This window comes from Vipera berus (genome assembly GCF_964194415.1).
Source record: "Vipera berus genome assembly, chromosome: Z".
Classification (NCBI taxonomy): domain Eukaryota; kingdom Metazoa; phylum Chordata; class Lepidosauria; order Squamata; family Viperidae; genus Vipera; species Vipera berus.
The window spans coordinates 49,435,259-49,455,868 of NC_138205.1; the positions used below are offsets into that span (position 1 = coordinate 49,435,259).

Here is a 20,610-nt window from a genome sequence, read left to right on the forward strand (position 1 = left end):
AGTGCCCCCCAAGCCACAGCCAAGCAAGACACCTGCCTGCCCGCCCAGTGGTGCTCTTCCTCCTGTCCAAGGTTTTCATTGTTGTGAGCATTTCTGTTGAGGATTGGCATCAGGGTGGGGGGTGGGGGGTGTTTGATTTTTATTCCCCCTGTCTGCCGGGTGGTTGCAGAAGGTTTTGGTCACTTCACATGACCCTAGGACACTGTGACTGTCATAAATATGAATCAGTTGCCAAGCATCTGAATGTAAATCACAAGAACCTGGAGATGCTGCAACATTCCAGCTGATCGGCGCTTCTTCTGGGCTCAGCAGAAGCGTCAGGATCAGCCCGAAGCTCCAGCTGGAGCCTGGCGCTAATCCTGGCGCTTCCCCTGAGCCCTGACAGCCTTGCAGTTCCAGCCATCTCTCGCTCAGGCTTGTATGGTGCTGCCACCAGTTCAGCTCATTCCCCTCCCCCACTACCACTTTTCTAGGATGGTCGCGTACCACCTCCACGTGCCAATGTACCACAGGTGGTACCCGTACCACTGGTTGAAAAGCCCTACTCTAAATAAGAAAAGCACGAGGCAAACTAACAGGTTTGCAGTTAGTGCACGCTGATTTAATTGGTCCTATGGCACCCTCTCTTGGAGGAGCTACATAAATGCTAGTCTTAGTAGATGATTACACCAGGAATGGGTTCTATTTATTACATAACAAAACAGAAGTTCTATAACAATTTAAGCAATGGGTGAACTTTGTAGAAAGAAGGTATGGTCATAAAGTATGCCAGCTGCAAACAGACAGGGGAACAGAGTTCATGTCTGATAATTTCCAAAGATGGCTGAGAAATGTAGGCATACAGCATAGATGTACAAACCCTTACAAACCAGCAGAAAATGGAGTGGCTGAAAGGAGAAATGGTATATTGCAGACCATAAAGAACTCATTGCTGGCAGATTCAGGAATGAGTAACACATACTGGGGAGAAGCCATAAAAACAGCCGACTGTTTAGTGAACAGGGTATGGAGTGTTGCTATCAATAAAACTCCATATTACATGTTGTATGGAAGGAAACCTTCATTAGCTCATCTAAGGACATTTGGCAGTTATGCCTGGGTGCATATCCCAAAAGACACCAGAAGGAAAGGACAGAAAAAGGCCAGGAAACCTAGGTTTGTGGGATATGAGCCAGGTTCCAAGGGATATAGATTTTCAGATGGAACAAGAAAAGTCTGCCAGTTTTGCAGAACAGAATAATTGGGACAGGGTGCATGCTAACACTGAAGTGTTTATGGCAAAAAGTAGCGTTAGTTCTCAGGAAGGAGAGGCAACACAAAGCCCGATGAAGGAAGAACAGGATAGCAGGTCAAAATAATAGGGATAGATGAGGATAAACCTGAAATAAAAAGAGAAGTAACAGAAACACAGGAACAGGTGATCCCAAGGAAGTCTGAATGTAGCAACAAAGGTGTACCTCCTGATTGATTCAAAGCAAGTGGGTTTAGAGCATATAGTGTAAGGTATGAACCCCGTGATTATCTAGAAATGTTATCATTACCTCAAGTAGAAAAGGATAGATGGAAGAACACAATAATGAACTGCAGCATAAGGCAGGAATGTACACGGAGAAAAATTGTTCAGTTGTTCAAGCTAATATGTTGACTAAGCGTTTAAATGCAAGCAGGCATCAATGTAAAAGCATTTGGGTTAACAGCTGTTTAGCTTTAAATGGGAGGAATGTCAAGGTAATAATTTAATAGCTAAACAGCTTTTGTGATGATGTAATGTAACATAAGGTGGGTGATGCAATGATAGGAATGACTCAGCAGGAGTCTGTGTCCCTTTAAGAACCTGATTATAAAAGGGAAGGCTTTTGCTGGAGTATCTCTCTCATCCGTTTCCTGCTGTAATTGCTGTGAATTGCAGTTTTTTGTATTACCACATGGATGTATTTTGTTCCTAGTGTATATTGTAGATAGTGTAATATAAACCACCAATTGTTTCCTTGACTTTTTTTGTTTTTTATATATTGAAAGAAGCTTTTTTTTGTTATTTTTGACTTTTGTCGCAAGCCTTAGTTCATTTTGAGCATTAGCTTTCTTCACTTCATCTTTGCGGACTCAGGCTATTTGCTGATATTCTGCCTTATTTGTGTGCCCCTCTTTCTACTTTTTATACTTGTCCTTTTTGTCTTTCAATTTATCAGAGTGTTCTTTATGTAGCCATGCTGGTTTCTTTTGAGAGCTGTTATTTTTCTTCATTGGTATTGTGCTAGACTGGGCTTTTATAATCTTACTTTTCAAAATTTCCCAAGCTTGTTGAGTTGTTTTCCCCTTGAGGATCCTCATCCATGGAATCCTTCCCAAGCTCTAAGTTTATTGAAATTGGCTCTCTTAAAGTCGAAGACTCTAGTTTGATTGTGTTCTATTGCTTGTGCTTGCATAATGTTGAATTCCAATACTGCATGATCACTCCCCACCCCCACCAAGGTTCCTGTTAGTTCAACACCTTCTATCATTTCATCTCTGTTAGTGAGAATTAAGTCCAATATGGCTGATCCCCTAGTTCCCTTTTCTACTTTTTGGGAGACAAAGTTGTCTGCTAGATTTGTCAGGACCCTGTTTGATCTTCCACTTGGTGCAGAGTTTGTCTCCCAGATGATGTCAGGGTAGTTAAAGTCTCCCATTACTATTGAGATGTGCTTTTTACACACCTTAGTTAATTGATTAGCAAAAAGTTCATCTATCACCTCTGTTTGGCTGGGTGGCTGATAGTATACACCTATGGCAATGTCTCTCCCCCCCTCTTTTATATTGACCCAAATGCATTCAAGACAGTTTTCATTATTATTGTGCTCTATTTCTGCAGAGAGGTAATTATTTCTTATATATAGTGCAACTCCAGCTCCTCTTTTATTTGTTCTGTTTCTTTTAAATAATTTAAATCCCTCTACCTGTATGTTCTATTTGTGAGTTTCATCCCACCAAGTTTCTGTAATGGCAACAATATCATCTTTGCCTTCATTTACTTGAAATTCTATTTATTGCTCATACTCTGTGTGTTGGTGTATAGACATTTGAGTCTTTTATTACTGACCCTGTGTTTACTTTCTACATAACCATGTGGTACCTGAGTTCCCCTACTTCCTTACCACCTGTTTCATTAGTGCACTTGGTATGGCACTCACTATTAAAAGCTTGATTTTGCTTGACAGCAAGGTTGATATTCTTACCCGCACAAACATCTATGTTACATGCACTGATAAACCCATTAGTTTTAGATTGCTGGGGACAGAAATATTTTATATCAGTTGTTCCCATTGTTTAGTTTAAATGTTTCTCCCGAAAATCTGTGAATTTTATGCCAAGTAACTCAGTCCCTTTCATTGATGGATGCAAACCATCTCTTTTGTACAGTTTTTCATTGGACTAGCTGCAGACATTGTGACTAATGTAACAAAAGCCTGAGTATAAAAGGGAAGGCTTTTGCTGGAGTAACTCTCTCATCCGTTTCCTGCTGTAATTACTGTGATTTTAACAGTCGACTATGTGAAATTGCTGGCGCTCCTGAATAAAAGGAATATTGGAGAATTATTGGCGTGTCTGTTGTGTTCGGGGAGCCAGGTCAGAACAGGAAATCTTTCTGCATAGAGAGTACATTTTTGGGGGACAGATCATTCATGCCAAGATGTATAATAGCATCAACATCAGAGTCCTTACTGGCATTCTTTATCTTAAAAATATGCCTTTTGTCTCTGGTGGCAGTAGCAACTGCCAGACATCTGGTGCTTTTTCCAAACCTCCATATCCTTTCCTAAATTTACATCCCTTGCAATTGAATCACCAACCAGAAGATGGCTTCTCATTTTCAATGCGTTTCTCTCTTGCATATCTAATGTGTAATATCTAATTCAGGTATTATGGCGGATTGGACTGGAAGACCTCCAAGGTCCCTTCCAGTTCTATTCTGATTGACATAAAAGAATGTTATTTTAAACAAATGTTTTAAGTGGATTTTTCAGTTTAGTTGGGATTCAATACTCTGAATTGCGTACTACCATACCATACATTTCTCTATCATTTTGAACAAATCAATTCTCTAAGAAAAAAAAATCTTCTTTGTTTTATATTTATTACTACCTGTGGTTTATCTTCTCAATAATTAGCATAATATACTGCCATCTTTTTTCCATACTTCTACCGTATTAATTGTAAAATGGGGGTAGTTTGGAAATATGGTAACAAATGTAATGTTTCCCTGAAGGGCTGAAGAGGTTAATAGCAATTGAGCCCTTTTATCTCTTTCTCCAGATGACCAGCCCGCTTGGCCTAGGTGCTCCAACACACCTCCAAGGCAGTTAAAGGCTTTAATTAAAATAATGGCTGTTAAGATAAAATCACATTAACAACAAGCACCAGTGCAATAAACATATAAATAATAACATATAGATAGTGACAGCAAACACATTAAAATAGTGGTCCTTAAAATAAAATCCAGCAACAACTACAGATAATAGCAACAAGCACCAATGCAATAAACATTTAGACTGTAACACAGCATGCACATTAAAATAGTCCTTAAAATAAAATAAAATTAAACAACTACAGACAATAACACAACAAACATATTAAAACAGTGGCCCTTAAGATAAAATCAGATTAAATGCCACAATATTATAAAACATTAAGCCTTATTGTGAACAACTTTGCTCAACTAGAAACATTGTTCCAAAACTTCCCACATGGCTCAGATCAACAAAGGTCAGTATAAAGGTCCATGCTTCCACTGGAGCTTTCATTTAAATCACACACATAGGTCCCAAAAACTGGTGGCATGCAGAGCCCTCTCTGTGGGCACGTGCGCCGTCGTCCCAGTCCTAGGCCTTCAGCTGGGTTTTATAAAACCTTTTCGCTTTAGGCCTCAATCACCATGTGCAAAAAAAAAAAGGTTCAATCAATCAATCAATTTCAACTTCTCGTGGGGAAAAAAAAGATCTTGCAAAGTTAGCATTGATTGATTAAACTTTTTAGTCCCACCCAGTCGGCCATTACCACCGCAGCCACGTCCATCATTGATCTAGGAGCTCCCCCAGACCAAGGATACAGCCACTATGAGACCCTGGCTTGGGATAAGATTGTCACTCTTTCATAGCAGTTAGGACACAGTCATCAATCCAAAATACAGTAGTCACTCTTCCTTGGGGTGGCAATCTTTTTCAGTCCTTTAAAAACTCCCCCCCCCCAATCTCCTTTTGCAATGCTGCCTTTCACCTTCTTTCTCTGAGTTGCTGGAATCTGTAGTCCTACTCCCCCGCACTCTGTTTTAACTCCCTCTTCTGAGGATTACATTTTCAGAAATCTCTTCCCATCTGTGTTAAAGTAAGGGGGAGAACAGCTGTAAATCTTTGTAGTGACTTATAAAGTGAAAGAAGAAAAAGGAAAACTGCTAATGGAGTAGGCCAGGGGTCCCCAACTACCGGTCCTTGGACCAATACTGGTCTGTGGTATGCCACAACTGGTCCACACAAACAAACAAAGCCTCATGCGCGGGATGCAGGCAGCACACAAAACTACACACCTTCCAGTCCGCGAAAAAACCTCTCTCCATGGAACTGGTCCCTGGTGCCCAAAAGATTGGGGACCTCTGGAGTAGGCTACATAAATAATTAATTTGCCTTAAATAATTCTGAATGTGTGTCCTTAGAAGAAAAAAACTGGATGAAAGCTGAATTTCTTTTCCCAATATAGCTATGAAGAAGAAAGGTCTCTGTTACATACTGGGTTCGTTGCTTCAATGATGAGACGAGGCAAGTGAGTTCAGCAAAGATCATTGTTTATTGCTTGCAGGAACTGAACTGAGAAACAGGGCTGTGAATGCAGCAATTTATACCCTGGCCTCTAGACAGTGGCCAATAGGTTTAAAGCAACCTATTGCCGCCCTAGAGGCAGCCAATGCCGGCGCTGGAGACAGGTTGTCTGAGCAGCTGGGAGCCATTAGCCTGCTTCCCTGCTTGAGCAACCTTCCAGCAATTAACCCACGTGATATTCCTTTAGCAAGACAAAGCCCAATACATTACAGTCTCACTGACCTGATAATGAGCATTTTTCTCTGACATGAAGTGTGATTTCTTAAAATCTGAGTCCTCATACTTAAAAGAGTGCAAAAGCCACTATGTAGGACAATGTGGCAGAAGACTAGCAGAACGCATCCACGAACACCAGTCAGAAGACATAATGAAACTCTTTGATTCCACAATATATGGACAAACTTAACCATAGTTTTAGCTGGGAAACTGTGACAATCCTTGACTAAGCCAAGTCTAGAGAACCCTGGAAACTTGGCACTCTGATAAATTGGCCATCAATAGGTAGACATAAACAACATCTACATACTGTTCAAAAGAGACAATCAATAAGTCAAAAAAGGAACAAAAAGACCAAAACACCTCCCCACCAGCAATCAACACCCAGATGAGCATAGACCAACACCAAGATTAACATCAGGCCAACAATCAAGAAGTATACAATATCCCAATCAAGGCACTGTCAAACAAGCTAACAGCAAACAGTTGTTAAAGCAAAACAACAACAAAATAATATATATTCTTCTCACACATGTATTATATGGAGATAAAGATTTGTATGTAAAGGATTATTACTAGGGGACTGGAAGCTAAAACATATAAGGAACGGTTGCAGGAATTGAGTATGTCTAGTTTAATGAAAAGAAGGACGAGGGGTGACACGATAGCAGTGTTCCAATATCTAAGGGGCTGCCAAAAGAAGAGGGGGTCAACCTATTCTCCAAAGCACCTGAAGGCAGGACAAGAAGCATTGGGTGGAAATGTCAAAGAGTCAAGGAGAGAACCAACTTAGAACTAAGGAGACATTTCCTGACAGAACAATTGAATTGCCTTTGTCAATGCTCTAATATTTGAGGTTTTTAAGAAGAGACTGGACAGCCACTTATCTGCAATGGTGTAAGGCAGACATGTCAAACTCGCAACATCACGTGACGTCGCGTGACGTATTGGAGCTTTTTCTCCATTGCCAGCAATGGGGTGGGCGTGGTTTCTTGATGACACGTTCGACCTGCGGGCCGGCAGTTTGACACCCCTGGAAGGTTTCCTGCTTGAGCAGGGGGTTAGACTAGAAGATCTCCAAAGTTTTCTACCATATCATCACTATATAATTTATATCTATAAGCAATTCATTCATAAGTTGGGCATGACATCAGATTTCAAATCATTGAGTAATTGAGGCTATTAATTTATCTCTTCAGTTGTGAAGGATTCTTCAAAATAGGAATTTTGCAGAGAAGTCATTTTGGTTGTCCAACTATTTCTGTTGTTCTTTTGTTGTTATTGCTAAGTTGGGTAGCTGTATTTTTATTGTTTTTCATATATTTCTTTTCCTGTTTTTTCTATTTTGCAATTTTTGTAATTTTTTTTGGGGGGGGTAAACATTAAAAAATAAAAATTGTTAAAATAAAATTTAAAAATGAGAAAAAAAGAAATAAGGCACTGGTGGTTCAGATAGATGGGAGGCATGATCTTGTTGTAAATCTGTATTTTAACTGGGAAGGTAGATTTTAAATATGTATTTAAATTTTTAAATTGTATGAGCAACTGAGAAATTCAGTTCAGAAAGAAACATTAAACAAATAATGAAGTAATCACTCAAAGATATTTGAATTAGATCCCATTAAAATCAAGAGAACAAGTTTCTTATCATAAGTGCTACCGATTTCATAGAATCAAATGTAATCATCATCTTCTGGCTCCAGCCCATAGTATTTCCTGTGACTTTTTTTTCATTTTTCTTTCAGGCTAATATTTGGCACTCTTTATCCTGCCTATTACTCTTACAAAGCTGTAAAATCAAAGGATATTAAAGAATATGTAAGTAGCATTTCTGGGAGGACCCTGTATGCCTTTTAACAGTTGTTGCTCTGCTCTTTAGAAGGAAGAACAAACTTACATGCTTCAGGTGTGATTTTTTTTCCTGTATACTTACAGGGTGCCAAATAATTACTATATCCCCCCCTATTTTAATTGGTAATTTCAATTTTTGACTAATGTGTGGTTGATTTAACCTTATCTTCCACTTTAGCTACAATGCCAGGAGAAATAAGATTGGTCTTTGGATGATATTTCCTGCTTCTAAAATAAACATCCTGGCTAATTAAATTATGCATTCTTTACTGATTAATTTAAGGACACAATGCTGGGCCATTGAAGTACACATAGCAGACGCAACTATACCTTGAGCACAGCGTGGGGCCCTATTTTATATGAAATTGTACAAATCTCCATCCATAGCTAAGCTTGTAAGCCACCCTGAGTCTTCGGAGAAGGGCGGGATATAAATGTAATAAAAATAAAAAAATAAAATAAATAAATAAAAATATCTATAGAGATTACTATTTTGTAATAACATCCCAGGTTTGTTTATTACTATGCCTTTAAAATCTGTAGATCAGGTTAGGGTTAATAAAAACCAGTTACCTTTTAATGTTATTAATATCAATTATGAGCATGTACTTTCCACTTATAGTTAACTGCATAGCAAAGTATGTGTTTCTGTGTGTGAACATTATTGTGAAGTTTTTGCAAAATATTTTTGCAATATTCAGAATTGTTTGGATGTCCTTATTCAATCTTAGTCATTTAAAAATGATTATATTTTTCATCATGAAGCCAGAGAAACAGCCTAAAGTAGCTTGGGATTTACCAAACCTGGTAACATCTTTAGTTTTTTTATGAAATAAGAAGATTGCTTGTAATAAAAAAGTAATTTTAAATAGTGAGAACTGCTTACATTTGATATATTAAAATGGTTTGTATGTGGGAAAAAGAATTGAAATTGAGAAACCTAAAGAATGGGGGGGAGAAAGTTGCTAATTTAATAAAATATATTATTATGTAAATTTAAAGCTATCGTTTGAAAGTAGATTCAGAACTACTTTGATAACTGCTTTTATGCCATTATCAGAATTACTTATGCTACATGATCCTTAAATAAGCCATGGTACAAGCCATTTTTCTCTTCCACACAAATGCTGGCTGAAAAATTAATAAATAAATAAATTTGGTTCTGCTTTTACTATTGAGTATGATGAGTGGTGGGACTCAAATATGTGAACAACCGGTTCTCTGTGTGGATGCCGCTTCTAGAAGTCCATTCTGGCCCTGGGCAACAAAACAGTAGCTACTGATTCTGCCGAAGTGGTGTGAACTGGCTGAATCCCACCGAGTATGAATCTGTTATTTGAAGTAGCACTATGTCACCTTGTCTTTTAGTAAGCCTGGTCTTAGTGCTAGGAAGGAAGGAAATAGCACCTGTATAAGTTTGGAAGTATGAGATAAACTTTTAATTATGCTTTTCTTTTCAGGTGAAATGGATGATGTATTGGATCATATTTGCACTCTTCACAACAGCAGAGACATTCACAGACATTTTTCTTTGCTGGTTGGTATCCTTTGAAATGTATTCTTCTTCAGAAGAAAAGAACTAGAACAAGAAAAGAAAACTAGAACAGAGCAAGCAGACCACACACAGGCACACACTGTAAAAAGTATTAGGTACCCAGTGATATTAGATGGGTGGAATACTTGTCCTGGAAGCCTGGCACTTTCTTTCAGGAATTGTTGTTGTTGTTGTTGTTAGCTGCGAAGTCGTGTCCGACCCATCGCGACCCTATGGACAACATTCCTCCAGGCCTTCCTGTCCTCTACCATCTTCTGGAGTCCATTTAAGGTCATGCCTGCTGCTTCAGTGACTCCATCCAGCCACCTCATTCTCTGTCCTCCCCTTCTTCTATTGCCCTCGATCTTTCCCAGCATTAGGCTCTTCTCCAGTGAGACCTTCCTTCTCATTAGGTGGCCAAAGTATTTGAGTTTTAGCTTCAGGATCTGGCCTTCTAAAGAGCAGTCAGGATTCATGTCCTCTAGGACTGACCGGTTTGATTGCCTTGCAGTCCAAGGGACTCGCAGGAGTCTTCTCCAGCACCATAGTTCAAAGGCCTCAATTCTTTGGCGCTCAGCCTTTCTTATGGTCCAACTTTCACTGCCATACATTGCAACTGGGAAGACCATAGCCTTGACTATACGCACTTTTGTTGACAGGGTGATGTCTCTGCTTTTTAGTGTGCTGTCTAGATTTGCCATGGCTTTCCTCCCCAGGAGCAAGCGTCTTTTAATTTCTTGGCTACAGTCCCCATCTGCAGTGATCTTGGAGCCCAGGAAAATAAAATCTGTCACTACCTCCATTTCTTCCCCATCTATTTGCCAGGAATTGAGAGGGCCAGATGCCATGATCTTGGTTTTCTTAATGTTAAGTTTCAACCCAAGTTTTGCACTCTCTTTCAGGAATGCCAAGTGTTAAATGTCAATATTATTGACTGTTGTTCTCTATAATCCCACTTCAAAGGGGAAAATTGTAAACATACCAATCATTAGCATCCTTGAGAAACTTGTGGTTTATATAGAACTACCGCTACAGTTTGTGAATCAAAGTTCATTTACTGAGAATAAACTGCAATTCTTTGGAGGATGTATGTTATGAAATCTGGCACGTATATGGGGAAGATACCAATAAAATCTTTTGGGGTTGGACAACAATAATATTTGTCTTAAAATAGGCAAGCAAAAGAAGAAGAAACATGTTCTCACGAATGAAAGCATATACAATAATAAAAAGCATATAAGATAATAAAAAAACCTTCCACATTTTAAAGGGGCAGGTAGGTGAGAGAGGTTGAGAAGGATCCGAGGGAAGGAGGTAGATGTGCCTCATTGTTCAAATTAAGTATGTCTGAGTTTGCAAAATGGTTGAATTCTGAATTTTTCTGCAGATAAACACAACATAGATGTATGTCTTTGAATGCAGATATACTAAAACATAACTAGAGCAAGGAGAATGTTTCTAAATTCCTGGGAATTTAGAAACGGCTGCTTGTTTCATATATTGAAATTGGTCCTGGGAAAGTCCTAAACAGAAGAAGATACAAGAAGAATATGAAGATGAGAATGGGGTTGTAGGAAGCAAGATAAGGACAGGAATCTTAGAGTAAAAAGCAGAAGGAATTATCAGGCATGAATATCTTGCATGTCATTTTAATATGCATATTTAAGCCACTCAGAATTACCCTGTGGTAAGAAGGGTGGCCAATAAATTTTATAAACAGACAAACTTTATGAGATCTACAACAGTACATCTACTGGTGGAATTGTGAGAAAGGTGAAACTGAACCTATAATTTCTTGCTCTTTTGTTATCAGTACTCAGGTGACATTTGAGGGCCAAGGATTCAGCTCACTGTAATCTTGCACAATTGCCTTTGCTTTTGCTCTCCTAGAACTTTTTTCCTGCAAGAAATGTGGAACTGAATATTGCTACCATCTTGAAACAGGTTTGGTGCTTTAGTCTGGACTGAATATTTGTGCAGGTTTTCAAGGGACAACTAGGATGGGTTAGGACGCTGAGCTTGTCGATCAGGAGGTCGGCAGTTTGGCGGGTCAAATCCCGAGTACTGCGTAACAGAGTGAGTGCCTGTTACTCGTCCCAGCTTCTGCCAACCTAGCAGTTCGAAAGCACGTAAAAATGCAAGTAGAAAAATAGGGATCACTATGGTGGGAAATTAACAGCGTTCCATGCGCCTTTGGCGTCTAGTCATGCCGGCCACATGACCACGGAGACATCCTCGGACAAGCGCTGGCTCTTCGGCTTTGAAATGGAGATGAGCACCAGCCCCTAGAGTTGGAAACGACTAGCATGCATGTGCGGAGGAAACTTTACCTTTTACTGTACTTAGAAATGAATGAACAGTGAGACTTCACATAGCATTCTCAAACAGAAAGGAGGATAGATTACCTGTTGTGATCTTCTTCACTTTATTAGTGGAGGCATTGGACATGGGTTTGTGAGCGGGACTCCTGGTTCATGTTATGCATGAAGATGCACTTAAAGACATTAGCAAAAGTCAAAATGCAAGGAGAAATATTTTTGGATGCCAATATCCTAAAGCAACTATCAACCTGAAAAAGGAGCATTATAGGAATTTCTAAAAGTCATATCAAAGAAGAAAAACTATAGCCCTAGAATGCAATATAAACTCTCAAGAATGACAAGAAGCATTGATAAATCTTCCAGACTTTCCTATTCATATTTAAAAAGTTACATTTTACCTGAGATTTATGTATGGGTGTGGCTTAGCATAAATGCACACATTCAAACTTTATAAATTTACTTTATTGGTAAATTTTAAAAATTTCCAGGGAACTTGATTTGAAAAGAACACCAAAATATATTCTTTTCTTTGTCTGTAGGTTCCCATTTTATTATGAACTCAAAATAGCCTTTGTAGCTTGGCTATTGTCTCCGTACACAAAGGGCTCCAGTCTTCTATATAGGAAATTTGTACACCCAACTTTATCTTCAAAAGAAAAGGTCAGTGATATTATTTCTCATAAATTTAGATTAGCTTATGAATATTTTTAGGCTGTGACACCATTAACCATTAGTTATCCACATCAAACTGAGTGATAACTATTGAATTAGTTGTTGGATAGCACTACTGATTGTATAATATTACTTACACTTTTTGCATTCCTTTCAGAAAGGTTTTGTTTCAGGAAGTGTTACTTTTTTCTTGATTGACTTGTTTTTACAAATTAGTAAAAAAAAAGCAGTTGATCTCAGCTATTGAAAAAAAAATTGCAAGTGTTTCAGAACAGTTCATATGAGAAATAGGTTTTTAATGCAAATTTTTCCAACCTGGTATTTTTCAGTTATATTACATTGGGCTACAGCTTCTTTAATTCCTATCCAGATGGGAATTATGGGAGTTACAATCAATACACTATGACACTTCCAAAATGGAAAGGACTACCAAGAGCTCACGTACCCCTTTATTATCCTTCATTCCTTTTAATTCAGCAATCTCCACGTTGACAGAACAGTAATAGTCTTCCTCCATTTGTCACCAGCAAACAGAGGTTGCAAAAGTTAGCATCTTAAGGCTAAATAAATTGCTGGTTTTGTTTTGGCTTAGTGTATTTTGTGAATTCAGCTAATTAAATTTAGTTATCAGACAATGGTTAAACAAGTGGTGGCTTGCCATGATATATATACCCATCCTTTTGGAAAATAATTTATCTACAACACTTTTATATCATACTTGCCTCTGGGGTATAATTTGTGGATTATTATTCTTCAGACTGAGTGTTAAGAAACTTCTGAGTATCTGTATTGGAGTCAGGTGTTCCCTAAGGATCTAAAATAGCTTTGATATTTTTTTTTACTTATCACTCTAATTAGGACCTACACTGTAAGTTTATATCCCTATTTTTCTATTAAAAAGAACACATGAATAGGGAAAGCTTAGTAATTATTCATTTTATTTCTCTAAGTAGATTGATATATTAAGCAGTAAAGCACGATCACCAAGCTACAGTTCTTAGGTTCATGTAACATGTTAAGCCCAAACCTAAGAAATTATGACTTAGACATCATCCTGAAAGTGGAATGGAAAAAACTTCAGTTTCCCAAGTGTTGTGATTCAGGGCCAGCCTGTGGGTCCGGCAGCCGGCTCGGATGTCTCGGATGACTCAGACGAGGGGGAGGAGGAGGGTGTTGAAGACGAACTTGCTGATGATGGCTTGGAGGCTTCGCAGAACCCCCAGACAGGGCCCTCTTCTCAGCTGCGCGAGCCCGACAGTGCGGATGATGATGACCCACAGCTGGCCCTGTTCAAGGACGCCCGACGCAGGAGGCAGTCAAGCAGGAACAAGCAGAGAAAGGCTGTGGGACTCCTCGGAAGGAGGCACAGGGAGGCCACGCCCTGAACTCTAATAAAGGGAGTGTTTGGGGAAGGGCTGGTTGCTGAAAGCAACCACTCCGTTTGAGGATCACAGTTCCAGTGTTTTGTTTCTTGTTCTGTTGTTTGTGTAATAAATCTTGGCAGACGCCTTCCAGCTTCAGACGCTCTCCAGCCTCTGCCGTTTGTACAGGGGTTGCCTTTCTGCAAGGCCGGTAGCAGGCTGGTTCAGAACACCAAGTTTCAATATTTCTTTTATGATAAAGCGATGACAACCCTTCTCATATAATTGTTATATCAATGAGGAAGATGGACGATTACATAAACCATACCCTGTTTAAATTGTTTTGATCTATCACTGTGATCTCTTTGAGAAGGGGACCAAAAAGTATGCAGAGCGGGCATGGAAATATCTTCTCTTTGATAAGTAGGAGAAAGAAAAAATTATTTGAACTCTTTTGAGTTTGATTGTGGATTTTTTTTTCTTTTTGACAGGAAATAGATGATTGCTTAGTCCAAGCAAAAGATCGCAGCTATGATGCCCTGGTGCATTTTGGGAAACGGGGGCTAAATGTTGCAGCCACAGCTGCTGTAATAGCAGCTTCCAAGGTAACTAATAGGACAATTCAGGATATGAGAGTTACTTTAATACTATCATTTTCTTTGGCTGTGAGAACATTCAGACAATGGCTCATGAGCAAGGCTTAGTATCAGAAGCTCTAAAGCCATTTGCCATCAATAGCAGACGACCATAAATGTCTCCGTCCATGCAGACACAAGGCCGTAAGAATTACATTCTTTCCAAGGTGATTAACAGCAAAATTTAGTACTATACTGGTACTTAGGAAAACGTAAAGCTAATTTCAAAATTATTAATAACAATATGTACCCACAAGTGTAGTGGCTTGAGATATAAATCTAAGAGTTTTCGGAACTATTTCATTTCTTTTTCTGTTTCAAAAAAGTATAATCTTCATTTAACCTATTTCTTTTTTATGGAATTAAAGTAAAAAACTGTAAATTGATTTTATATAAAATGTCTCTCAAATAATATGAAAAACCTGAACAGAACATTTTGTGCTGAAAATGAGATTATTTAAAGAGGTAGGAATAACTGTATGTACATTTACAATTTCTGTATGTTAATGGAGAATGAACTGATACAGATAGTCTTAAAAGAACAATTGAGCCCACAATTTGGGTCATAAGACAGTTGCAGTTGTTAAACTAGGTGCCAATGCGACCATCTCATTCAACAACTGCAACTCCAACTTCCCCTGTTGCAGTAGTTAAACAACTGCACAGGGGTGCCTTGAGGTGGGAGAGGCTCTGGGAGGCCAGTTCCCATCGTGCAGAAACCTGCTATAGACCAGAAGGCCTCAGCCAGCTAGACCCATCAGTATGCGAAACCTGTTGCAGGCCAGGAGGTCTTGGCCAACTATGCCTTCTGGTGTGTGGGAGTCCATTATGGGTCGGGAATCCTGGGTCAGCAATCCCATCAGCAAATGGGGCACCCTCCCACCCACCTTTCCCAGAACTCTTGGGGCTTTTCCCCCACCCACACCACTTTCTTTCTTGGAAGGCTTGGGACTTCTTGTCATCCAGTTGTGCAGATTCACTTCCCTTCTCTTTCAATCCCCAGCCAGTGAGATGTACATCTACTGCAGAAAGCTAGCCAGCACCAGCCCTTGCAATATTATGAGCCTCTTTTTTATCTCTGGACACATTGTGTTGGCTAGCTTTCTGCAGTTGGCATACCTTGCATTTGCTGGGTGCACTTGTCAGCAGTTGCATAGAAAGGGAAGGCAAGTGAAACCAAATAGCTGGGCAGAGAAAAGATTTAGGCCTTGGGGAGTGGTGGGACAGGGGGCAGGCTGATGTGCTGATGGGCCTAGCAGGTAAAAGCCTCTCAACTCATTGGGAGAAATTGCAGCGCTCCTGTGGTCATAAGGGTGGGTAGGCTGTCAAGTGCCCCAAATTTTGTCACATGACCACAAGAGAATTGTGACAGTTGGAACTTCAGGAGGGGGTTTTATGCCCCTTTGTTCAGTGCTGTTGTAATTTTGAACAGTTCTGGTTTGTTGCACAGTCAGCCAGATTATTGTTAAATTTAGTTACCACTTATCTCTCCATGGGGCTACTGTAAGCGGCTTACAACAATAAAAAGGGAGAAATGTTAAGAGTTTAAACAAAACTGAAGTAAAATAGAACAATAAAATAAACAATGGAAAAGAAAACAATCAGAATGCATCAATATGATAACCAAAAAAGTGTATGGGTGGAAATCATCGAGAAGGGAGCGGGAGGTAGAGTCAGCCATCAATCCAGCATCCACCTCTAGCACAGAACTCCCCCATTTGGTCTCCAGCCCAGTCAGCAGAGCCAGGTCTTCAGGCTCTTGCAGACGGATAGGAGGGTGGGAGCATATTGCCCTGGAGGGCAAGATGTTCCAAAGGGTGGGCGCTGCAGCACAGAAGGCTCTTCTTTTGTATTCCAACAGTCAAGAGTTCTTTGACCATCAGGATCCACAGTAGGCCCTTTCTGCCAGCACGAGTAGGATAGGCTTGTGCTAGTGTAACAAGACAGTTCATCAGGTAGCCTGGACCTATGACGTTAAGGGTTTTAAAGGTCATAACCAACACCTTGAACTGCACTAGGAAACAGACCAGTAGCCAGTGAAGTTCACAGAGCAGAGATATAATTTGGGCCATCCTCTTTTAGCAGGAGACATGAATCCAGGAGAACCCCCAAGCTGTGAAGTGGGTGTGAATAGGGTTGTGCAACTCCTTCTGAACTAAGGATGACAAAATCTCTGAGCCTGAGGCTTCATGCACCCAAAGCCACTTAAGTCAGTTGCTGAATGAATGGTCATAAATCAAGGATTATCTGTAAAACAGTATTATTTTTCATTTCAATTGATTTATTGCATTGATTTAATAACACGTAACAATTAAAAGTCAGATGATCCTGATCATTAAACATTGGACAAAAGGGATATATGTTTGCTATATTATGCTTTCAAACAGAGAAGAGGTTTAATTGCCTAATAAATTAATTATATAAATAGTTATAAGAAAAGTATTAATTGGAACTAGAGGATAAAGATTAATAGGAAATATAAAACTCAGTTACCAGTTAGGATGTTGTTTTTGTTTCCTTATTATTAAGAAGATTATTTCACATCTAAACTGTGTATTATTTAGTATTTGAATGTCTTTTAGAATAAGTGGTGGAATCTGCCGTAGACTGTATTAGTTTCTCTTCTTTATAAATTAGCTGTTAATTATTCTACAAAAATCTTATAGCGGAAGTCAGTACTCAACATGTACACATAGCACTCTGTAATGACAATAGCAAGATCTTGTACAGGTGGTAGAATATATGGTATATTAAGCTTTTCAGCAACAAGGTTCACCTGTGACTTCATACTTGCAGAACAATCTTAATGTTTGTTTTATATGTTGCCACAGTGGGATTTTTTTTTACCTGCTAGATCACCCAGCTCCTTCATTTTCTGTTGCATTTGGATCTGAAAGACGGGCAGGTAACCTTGTGAAGGTTTCTATTAACTTCTACACTAATCTACATATTATCAAGCAAGACTAGCATGCTTGCCAATATCTTTTTTTACTAAAACAAGCACTTTCAAGAGTAAATTGTGGGATATTGACATCATTCTGCTTTCTTCGATCCATTCAGCTTTAAACTATGACTTTATCAGTAGTAACAAAAATTGCAGGGGTGCCATTTAACATAGGAGTAGTTTACACAGATGTTACTACAGTATTACATCTATGTCAGTTTCACTTAGTTATGACAGGATTATTTAGTCATACAGCGGTTGTGTGATTTCATTTCTTAGATATTAACACACAAGGCTTGTGCAGAGTTTCAGCTAGGATGCTTTGAAGCACATGCAGGTGAAAATATAGCATCTGTGCAATTCCTTAAAGCAGCTATATATATATTTTTTCTCCAGGATCGTGTCCCCCTCTGCAGCTGCTATACACTCAAGAAAATTTACATCTGGTTTATGAAGTTGTAGAAAGTTGTTATATATGTGCCGCCATTCTCTCTAAAACATCCTTTTGCCTTGTGCTGCGTAGCCCACTTAGTGATCAATTTCTACTGAAAAAAATATCACCTGAAACAACATTTTAGCTATATCTCTAAAACCTCTTCTCTGTAAAACCAATGATCAAAAATTTACAAACTTAAGATACATCTTTTATTCCTGACCTAGTTTTCACATTGCACTAAGCTATAATTTAATCATGGTTTTCTGAAGAAATAACAATGCATTAAACCAATGTGGGTGACCTTTTCGTGGTCAGAGCCATAATTTTTGAGAATTTCAAGCAGTGACATGATATGGTTATAAGGCAGCAAACAGATTTGCATTGTACAACCCACTTTGGGGAGCTTTCTACTGTTTTGTGGAAATGCTCAATGCAAAATATGGGCACTTATTTCTATATTATTTGTAAAAAGGGGAAAAACCATATCACCAAAAATTATTTACTATTCAGCTCTAAATATTGGTGGTACAGTCTTGAAGAACTTCAGGGTCTACAAAAATGAGGTTTGGGGGGCCTTATTTTATTTATTTTATTTATAATGAGACTTGTATGCCGCCCTATCTCCCGAAGGACTCAGGGCAGCTAACAACAATAAAATACAATAAATACAAATATTAAAAAAGAATTAAAGTATGTCGAAGTCCCACTAAAACCAATAAAAACATTTAAAATCATAATTAAAACCCCATTATCATCAGTCCAGGTCGGCCTGTTGGAAAAGATATGTCTTAAGGTCACGACGAAAGGACCGAAGGTCTGGGGCCATCCGGAGCTCCCGGGGGAGCTGATTCTACAAAGTAGGTGCTCCAACAGAGAAGGCCCTCCCCCTGGGGGTTGCCAGCCGACACTGTCTGGCCAACGGCACCCTGAGGAGGCCCTCTCTGTGCAAGCACACAGGGCGATGGGAAATCGTTCCTGGCAGCAGACGGTCCTGCAAATATCCCGGGCCTAAGCCATGTAGGGCTTTATAGGTAAGAACCAGCACCTTGAATCTCACCCGGAGGGCAACCGGTAACCAATGCAGCTCGCGCAGGAGGGGTGTAATATGGGAGTATCAGGATGCTCCCATCACAACCCGCGCGGCCGCATTCTGCACCAGCTGAAGCCTCCGGGTGGTCTTCGAGGGCAGCCCCATGTAGAGAGCATTGCAGTAATCTACACGGGAGGTGACGAGTGCATGAGTGACCGTATGTAAAGCATCTCGGTCCAGATAGGGTCACAACTGGCGCATCAGGCGAACCTGTGCTGTGAATTTTTACTAACCTGTAAAACATGATATAAAATACAGTTGTTGAATTCAAATAACACTAAGATTGAACATTAAAGTTTAATCTGTGAATTCAGTTGTTAAGCTTTTGGATTTTGTGCTTTAGATATTGTTGATATTTTTATTTATAAGCATCCTTCATATTACAGTTTTTTAAAAAAATCTAGTTACAAAGATAATCTTCCAGTTTCTAAAATGTGTTCACTTTAAAGAAGGTTTAAAAATCTTTTGATATAGCCATCTTTTTATTGTCTAAAAGGGAAGCATTAGTGAAAAAATTATAAAAAATAAAGACAAGGTAGACTAAAATACATTCAAAATATATCAAGAAATTTATACAGACTGATAATATAAATACATTCTGAGATACTTCAAGCATTTAATGAAATATTTGTAGAAAAAGACTGCTGATTTCATGTAATATATACTTTTGGTTCCATACCAAAGAAAAATACATTTTCTTGAAAGTTATTTCTGATATAATACTAACTAACCATTTGGTGTATGGTTTAAATGAAAGTATTTTTTTATTTAAATAATATTTTTCCTAAGTAACATTTAACAACTTAAATGACAATCCTATGCATATTTACTGAAAAATAAGTCCCAGTGTATTTAACCATGATGATACCCAGATATGCATAGGCTCCTAAGGATTTCCATCTAATATCTAGCATCATTATTTTGCTTATTAAAAATCACAGTGATGATAGTTTTTACTAATTCAATCCATACTGTTTTTGTGCATTTGTTTCATAGTTAATTGATACAGGTTTTATAGTGAATAAGAAACACAGGATGCAAAATATACATACATCTTTGTTTCAAGATATACAAATAAACAAGAGCAAATGATAATTTTGAGACTGAAATATTTAGCAGGCAATGGTTATCCCTCTGTTGGTAACCTATGGATTGAGTGGCTGGAGTGCATTATAATCAGCAGCTGTCATGATGGGAGACAGTTCAAAAGTTTCAGCTACAGATAATCCTCAATTTGGGATTGGCTAATGGTTAATTATACGACAGACTCAAAAAAAAGTGGCTTAGGGCCCATCCTCAAAGTTATAACTGCTACATCACCACCACCACCACATAGTCATGTGCTTGCATTTCAGGTGCTTGACAACTGCCTTGCATATATGACCACTTGCAACATCCCAGAATCACAGATTGTGTTTTGTGACTTCTTTGCTATTTTCTGGCAAGAAATGCCTATTGGATTAGCTGGATTTGGACTTATAACCACATGATTTGCTTAAAAATTGTTATAAAAACAGCTATAAATGAGCCTAATCACACGTGTTTTGTCTTATGACTGTAATGACCTATGACCAAAATTCAGAACTCAATTGTGGTCATAAATCAAAGACCACCTGTAGTGCAAAATAAAGTCATTTGTAAGACTTTTCGCCAGCTAGTTGCTCACAGCTTAGCTCACTAATTCTTAGTCAACTTTATTGG

At 38.8% G+C, this 20,610-nt stretch overlaps 1 protein-coding gene across 4 annotated transcripts in view; it reads left to right on the forward strand.

Moving 5' to 3' along the window:
* The window catches only part of LOC308677486 (receptor expression-enhancing protein 1), a 70,793-nt gene that overhangs the window by 26,044 nt on the left and 24,139 nt on the right, over positions 1–20,610 (forward strand). For all 4 annotated transcript variants that reach the window (XR_014028501.1, XM_081343930.1, XM_081343928.1 and 1 more), the window contains exons 2-5: positions 7,811–7,883; positions 9,377–9,453; positions 12,311–12,431; positions 14,296–14,409. Coding sequence is in view for 3 of the 4 variants with exons in the window: in XM_081343930.1 (XP_081200056.1) it covers positions 7,811–7,883; positions 9,377–9,453; positions 12,311–12,431; positions 14,296–14,409 (385 nt within the window). In the remaining variant the exon portion in view is untranslated. The remainder of the gene's footprint in view (positions 1–7,810; positions 7,884–9,376; positions 9,454–12,310; positions 12,432–14,295; positions 14,410–20,610) is intronic.